We start from the raw sequence: 7,202 nt of genomic DNA, 5'->3' as shown, positions 1-7,202 counted from the left end.
TATAACAAAAAAAGTGAAGTGCATGCAAAGAAATGAGAACAGTCTTTTCTTGTTTGACAGAGTCGTAATTTATCCTTCAGTTTTTGGGTGATCATGAGAAGCACTGACATTCCAGATAAAAATTAGACCAAGTAACCAATCAGATGTCGACAACTTGATTCATGTAGGATCTGGTCTGTTGTGTAGTTTACTAAAACCATTTAATTCATACATTTTAAAAATATTATTTAAATAAGAGCCATTCTAAACTTTTTAAAAAACTATTTAACCTAATATATATATATATATATATATATATATATATATATATATATATATATAATTGTTAAATTATTAATCAATAAAAAAAATTATCCATAAAAAAAATTTGTTAACAAATTTTACTAATAGAATTCATTGAATATTATTTCTTAATAAATTATAAATTTTATTATTAATGATATTTTTAAATTTTTTATTAAACATATTTTGTTGATAAATTTCATTGTTAAAATGAATATCAAAAGATTTTTTATTTTTTTTTATTTGTAATTCAATGATAAATGTATTTATAATTGATTTTTTTTTATAAATTGAAATGTAATTATTTTTTTTCAAATCTTTTTATTTAATTATTTTGGAAATTAATCAACAATTATATATTGTTTTTAAAAAATTTGTAAATAAATGGATGTCAAATTTTCAAATTGATGAATATTTGTTATATTCCAATCGAGCAAGAAGAAGAAAAAGAAAAAAAGAAAAGAAGAAAAGAAGAAAATAAGAAGATGATAAGGAAGAGAAGTCAAAGAAAAAGGCAACATAATATAAAAATAGTGAAATCCATGAACAATGATACAATTAGTGAAAAAGAGAAAGAAAGAAAAAGAAGATAAAGAACAAGAAAAAAAAAGAAAAAATAATAATAAATTGCGACATTTATTAATGATTAAAATTTGTTGATAATTATAAATATATTACTGACAAATCTTTATTGTTAATAATTACTCACAAATTTTTCTATCCATTTATAAAAATTTATAAATCATCATTTAATACATATTTATTTTTATTGTCAATAATTTTAATTTATTTGACAAATTTTGTCATCGATAATATTATATATGATGTGATAAGTTTATAAAATATATGAAAGATAAAAAAAAGTTTAATAGGAATATATAAAATGAAGATGTATATTTATAATTGTCATCGCTCTTAAATTTATTAAAATATAAAACACAACATTTGCAAGTTTCATTGTCTATTGTCTATAATAGTAGTTTATGAATTTTGAATCACTAAAGTAAGCTTGCAAAGAATAAATAAACTTGAAGAACAGTAAGTTGCAATAAAACAACCAGATTAAGTGAAAAATATTTGTATACTCATTGACAAAATAACTTCATTTTTTTTTTATACTAGGACAACACAAAAGACTTCTACATATTTTAATGTTTTTTCAAAGATTTGCAAAAACTTGAGAACTTAAAGTTTGATTTAAATGGGAGCTTATTTGAAGAGTAAATTGATTTTCTGTTAAAAGTAAAATGCTTCATAATGTAGTTTTGAAAAGAAATGAAAAAGAATATATAAGAAATATAAACATGAAACAATAAAACGACAAGTTAATAAAAATTACAAAAATTACTAATGACAAAGGAACAACTTTAATAATTTAAGCATTTAACAAATAATAAATATATTTAATAAAAGATATATACATAAAACAAAAAGTAATACGAATTGCGAATAAATTTGATTATTTTTTTAATTATTAATTGATCACTATTATTAATTTTTTTTTGCAGTATTTATAGCCATAATTTGATTATTTTCTTAATTATTTATTAATCAATGTTATTAATTTTTTTTTGAAGAGAGTCTAAGTTATTGTTACTTTTTCTATATGAATTTAATAAATAAATAACATTTTCACTAAACAATATTTTTCAACAATGGTTTTTTAACATTTAAAAAAAATAAAAATTGAAGAAGGTAGGATCCAACTTTCTTAAATTGAAATAAAGTTTCAGAAAGTTAATTGTTAAACTATTTTATGTGACAATGAATTAAGTAATTAAGTATTTTTATAAAAATACTACTACTTTTTTATTTTTATAAAATTTGTATAGATGTTTTTGACAATAATTTTGGCCTATCAAATGTAATTTGATTATTTTAGAAATAATAACACTTAGATTTGCAACAATTTAGGATTAGTTACATTTTTTTCTTGTATTTAAAATGAACATTGTGTTTTAAAAAAAAGCCCATGGATTCATCCTAGCCCACATGGTTTTTCTAGATATTTTGACGCTTTGGTTTTTTTCTTGGAGGAGCTTTTTGGTCCTGTGACTTTTTCTGACCTCAATCCACGTGGGCCAGGATCAAACCATGTTAATGCATACAAATCGTATGTACCAAGTTTGCTACTAATATAATCCATAAAGACTTAGTGAAAATATCTACTTCTACATTCTAGTGATACCAAATTACTAATGATTTGCAAGATGACATAGAAAACGAAATACCAACCTAAATGGCTCCCCCTAAAGAAGTCATTATTGGAGAGCCACCACGACTATAAATAAACTAACAAAAACCATCTTTTCCATGGGAGAAAAAGTATATATGGACGAATCAAACGAACTGGTGACAAAAGGGAGGTCAGAAGAGACGATAGTGGAAGGAGCCATGGATGAACAAGAGAGAAACCATAAAAATCAAAGTACTGTCTACTTTTGTCAAAGTATTGAAAAAGAAAGTCTCTTTGACACAAGTTGACTTTAACCAATGACTGTTTCATATGACAAGACTAAGAAGACTCAAGAATTAAGGCCAAAGCTTTCTCTAACGGATATCTTTTTCAGAAGCCTTTAAATAGAAGACGAGTCTATGAAAGAATTAAGAGAATAACATACAAAAAGAAATAGCATAAGCGAAAATCGTTGAGAGAAAATCTCAGAAAAGCACATGAACTCAAAAAAGGATATCTAAGAAGGGAAAAATCTCAAGATTAGAAATACTCTTCATTGATATACAAGCTTACTATTGTAAGAAGAGAGAAGAGATAAAATACTCAGCCAGTCTATTAGATTGAATTATATTGAACAAACATCCTCTCTGTGAGAATAATCGTTTAAAGACTTGTAAACAATCTGATTGATTGCGCATTCTGAAGAGAATTTAAATACTTGTTGATTAACTTAGTTGAGTTGAAGAATTACTAAGTAGCGTATCAGGTTGATAATAGAATTGTCTAGTGGAAACCAACAGTGGGTGAAACTCAATTAGATGGTGTATCTAAAGGATACTAGGAGCGTCTAGGGATACCAAGAGAGGTGAATAATACTGCACAACTAGGAATAGGTGAAACTCTACTAGTCATGGTAACAATGGTTACTTGGGTGACTAGGGATACTAAGAGTAGTAAGAATACACAAATGTAATTTTGTTGAAAATTATAGTGGAACCCTCTAAGGTGTTAAAGGAGATTAGGTGTAGCTTAAGTAGAGTAAACCAATATAAAAATGATTATGTGCTTATTACTTTATTCTCTTTAAACTCTTCTCTAACAAGCCTGAAGTTACACTTTATTTTTGATATAAAAACTTACATTAAACAACTTTTGTTGAAAAACAAGAAGTTTTATTGAAATGTTGCAACAAACACTCCTTAAAAACTAAAACACACTTGAAACGAATTTATTCTTTAAACTGATTTCAAAGTCGAACGTTTAACAACTTACGTAAAACCTTTGATGCTCGACGAAAATGCTATATTATAATTGTTGCAAAAAAGTTTTCCAATAACATTATTTAACTCTCTTTCTAATATTTTTTAAGTACTTTTAAATATTTTATAGCTGGTAAGGCATACCCGGTATAAATCGTATGTAAAATGTCAAACTTTTTTGCTGGTTAGGTAACGAACTTTTTATACAGTTTCAAAGCTGGTATAAAAAGTCTAATACTCTCTGTATCTCTCCTACTTTTACATTGGTTCAAAGACTAATATAAAAAAACTTTTTTGAAGTATTATACTATAAAAAGTGACTCGTCATGTTAAACCTCCATTATATACACAATTTTTTTTAACTAATATAAGTTAAAACAATAAAAAAAAGATACAACAATTTAGAACTGTTAAATTTTTACTATTGATGATTTTATTATATTATCCCCGGGAGTAGGTTCCGAACCAACTCGTGTGCTTTATATACATAAAACCAAAAAGATTATTTCCTATGCTACATATGTAAGAATATTTCATTCCTTGTCCTTCACTCTATAAATAGCTACCATTGTGCGTTAGTACAATGTGTGTGAGCCAAAGGCATATCAGTGTTTAGCAGTGAGTCACAGTTAGCCATGCCTAGCACTAGTAGGAATCCTCTTGTGGTTGGGCGTGTTATAGGGGAAGTAATAGACCCCTTTGAAAGTTCCATTCCTTTTAGGGTCTCCTATGGCAATAGAGAGGTCAACAATGGTTGTGAGCTTAAACCTTCCCAAGTTGTAAACCAACCCAGAGTGAGTGTTGGTGGAGATGATCTCAGGAACTTCTATACTCTGGTAATTCATTGCATTACTTTCTTCTCATAGAGTTTGGTTACAGACAACCTAAAAGTGTTTATCATAAAAGCTTTTCAAAAACACTTCCAGATATTTATTTAGTCACTTAACTTAAAATCTGTTCATTTTTTTTCTGTTAAAGGTGTTAGTAGATCCTGATTCTCCCAGCCCTAGTAACCCTAATTTCAGGGAGTACCTTCATTGGTGAGTAAATAAGACATACTCATGCTTTTCTAGCATGACATTAGTAACATATCATTGTAATAACATTCTTTTCTTCAATGGATTTTTTGTAGGTTGGTGACTGATATTCCAGCAACTACCGGGGCTAGTTTTGGTGTGTACTTAACTTGAAAAAAAATAAAAAATAAAACCTCTAATAATAATTAGTCAACTGTAAAAAGAAGAAAAACAAAATTATGGTTAAAAATGCAAGAATTCGATTTTACTAACTCATCAAATGTACAGTCTAATGTGAATTTAACCCACTTTAACGTATTCGTAAAATATTCATATGCAGAACAATAATGCGCTTAATTTGATAAATGTAAGGATTCCAGAGGTTTAAGTTTTGAATTAGGTGGGATTTTCCAAAGTTAACATATAATTATTCCTTGAAAATTAAATTGATATTATGAATTAGGTTTGTCTTTCTTAGTCTGACTTATTATATAAGCTGTCAGTATAAATATTATGAATGCATTAATATTGTTATATTAGTAGTTTATTAATTCATATTAGTTCTCTGTGCTAATGGAATTGTCAGTTAGCATGATTTATCATGCTTTTAGACTTTGTGTCTTATTCTAAGATTATAGTAAAATCGACTGACCCGATGCCCTAGTAGTAGAGAATAACTTTTTATTATACTGAAAGGAGTTATTTTCATTTTAACTCATGGTATCCTGAGTTTTAAATTACCATAACTGGGATAAACACTAAATAGCATCAAAATATTTGCTAAATGTTAACTTAATGTATAATTATTACTTATCAGCGTACTTAACAATACACGAATGGTCTGGATTGTCAAGATTCTTTTCAGCCCTTTATTTTTTTTCCTTTTGAACTTTTTCTGTGTTGAAATCACTTAATACTTTTTTAACATATATATATATATATATATATATATATATATATATATATATATAAAATTAAAGCTTTAGTTTAGAAGATAGAGAAGCAGTGCATGCACAAGCATATATAAAACTAATAGAGCTTAATTTATATATAGTATAATATATTAAATAACAGTGAGCATGAAGATATAAATTAACTTTATAAGCATTATAAATATTTATTTTCGTACATGCATGTAAATTAGTTACTGATGTGATGTCTAAAATGTAGTTCACGCTAGTTCTATCGTAGTTTTAATTTATTTATCTGTTATGTTTTTAATTATAAGAAGTTATAAAAAATAATCCAACAATTCTATGATTCATATTAGTGACGTTATCAATAATTATTTCATATCAGCAAGAAGATAAAAATAAAAATAGTTTGAGAATATATTTGAAGAAAAATAGTTATAAGGTGAATATATAATAGCCAATAAACTCAACAATATGAATCTGCTGTGGAATTGTGATCTTGTAGTTTGTCGACAAGTATGCATTACTATAATTCGATTTTGGGACCTATGTATCACATCATGCGGAAAGAAAATGGAGTATAAAAGTATTGGAATCATTTATGTGGACCATGTTTCTTTACACGAGGCATCAAATTCTAAATCGTTTATGATGAGACAAATGACACCAGGCACCAAAAGGATAAGAAGGCAATTTCATGGGAAAGATCTAAGGCCCAAAAGTACTGAATTATAATAATCTAATATCAATATCAAAGGTATAAGAGTAGTGTATGGTTCAATTATAACATGCTAACTGGGTTTTTTTGCATGATTTGCACGTAGGTAACGAGGTTGTAAGTTATGAAAGTCCACGACCAACCATGGGGATTCATCGTTTGGTGTTTGTATTGTTCCGTCAACAGTATCGACAGAGAGTGTATGCTCCTGGATGGCGACAGAATTTCAACACCAGAGAATTTGCTGAACTTTACAACCTTGGATTGCCAGTTGCTGCAGTGTTCTTCAACTGTCAGAGGGAAACTGGTTCTGGTGGTAGGACATTTTGAAAGCTTCCTTGTACCAAAAGTGCATGTTTGGTCAATATGAAACACCTAAATAAAGAAACCTACGCAATATATATGTAACAACAACAATAGTATCATACGATTATGTAACCAAAGCACTATATATGTACCACTTTATGTTTTAGTATATATATATAAATAAATAATGACTACTTGGATCAAATATAATGAATGCCCTAAGAATAACAACAATAGGGCAGATGGAATAAGAGTCATAGAGGTCTCTGAACTAGCACCATTTAGTGCTTCTTTTTCTTTCTATTTATACTCAGTTTTTTTTAGAGGAACAAGAACATTCTTCAATCTGAAAAGCATTAATTTAACGCATATTTAACGGTAAAGTATTGTTGATCAAAAGTGTTATTATATATTGAATAGGAAATTATAATTTAAAAAAGGAAAATGATATTTTAAGATAAAAATTTGACACAGACACGGCTGATATAGCATTTTGAAATTTAATTTTGATTGACTTAACAGTTTTTGTTT

The 7,202-nt window shown here is 27.1% G+C and overlaps 1 protein-coding gene across 1 annotated transcript; it reads left to right on the top strand.

Annotated features, from left to right (window-relative positions):
• Nucleotides 1-4,319: 4,319 nt before the first annotated feature.
• Nucleotides 4,320-6,820, top strand: LOC106753827 (protein FLOWERING LOCUS T). Its single transcript, XM_014635690.2, has 4 exons — nt 4,320-4,553; nt 4,696-4,757; nt 4,850-4,890; nt 6,472-6,820. Exons 1-4 carry the CDS (start codon nt 4,353-4,355, stop codon nt 6,693-6,695), a joined length of 528 nt encoding a protein of 175 aa, XP_014491176.1. The 5' UTR covers nt 4,320-4,352; the 3' UTR covers nt 6,696-6,820.
• The last annotated feature ends 382 nt before the right edge of the window (nt 6,821-7,202 follow it).

Source organism: Vigna radiata, unplaced genomic scaffold, assembly GCF_000741045.1.
Source record: "Vigna radiata var. radiata cultivar VC1973A unplaced genomic scaffold, Vradiata_ver6 scaffold_7, whole genome shotgun sequence".
Taxonomy (NCBI): Eukaryota; Viridiplantae; Streptophyta; class Magnoliopsida; order Fabales; family Fabaceae; genus Vigna; species Vigna radiata.
The sequence above is the reverse complement of the archived record's forward strand: the minus strand, read 5'-3'. Positions and strand labels throughout refer to the sequence as shown.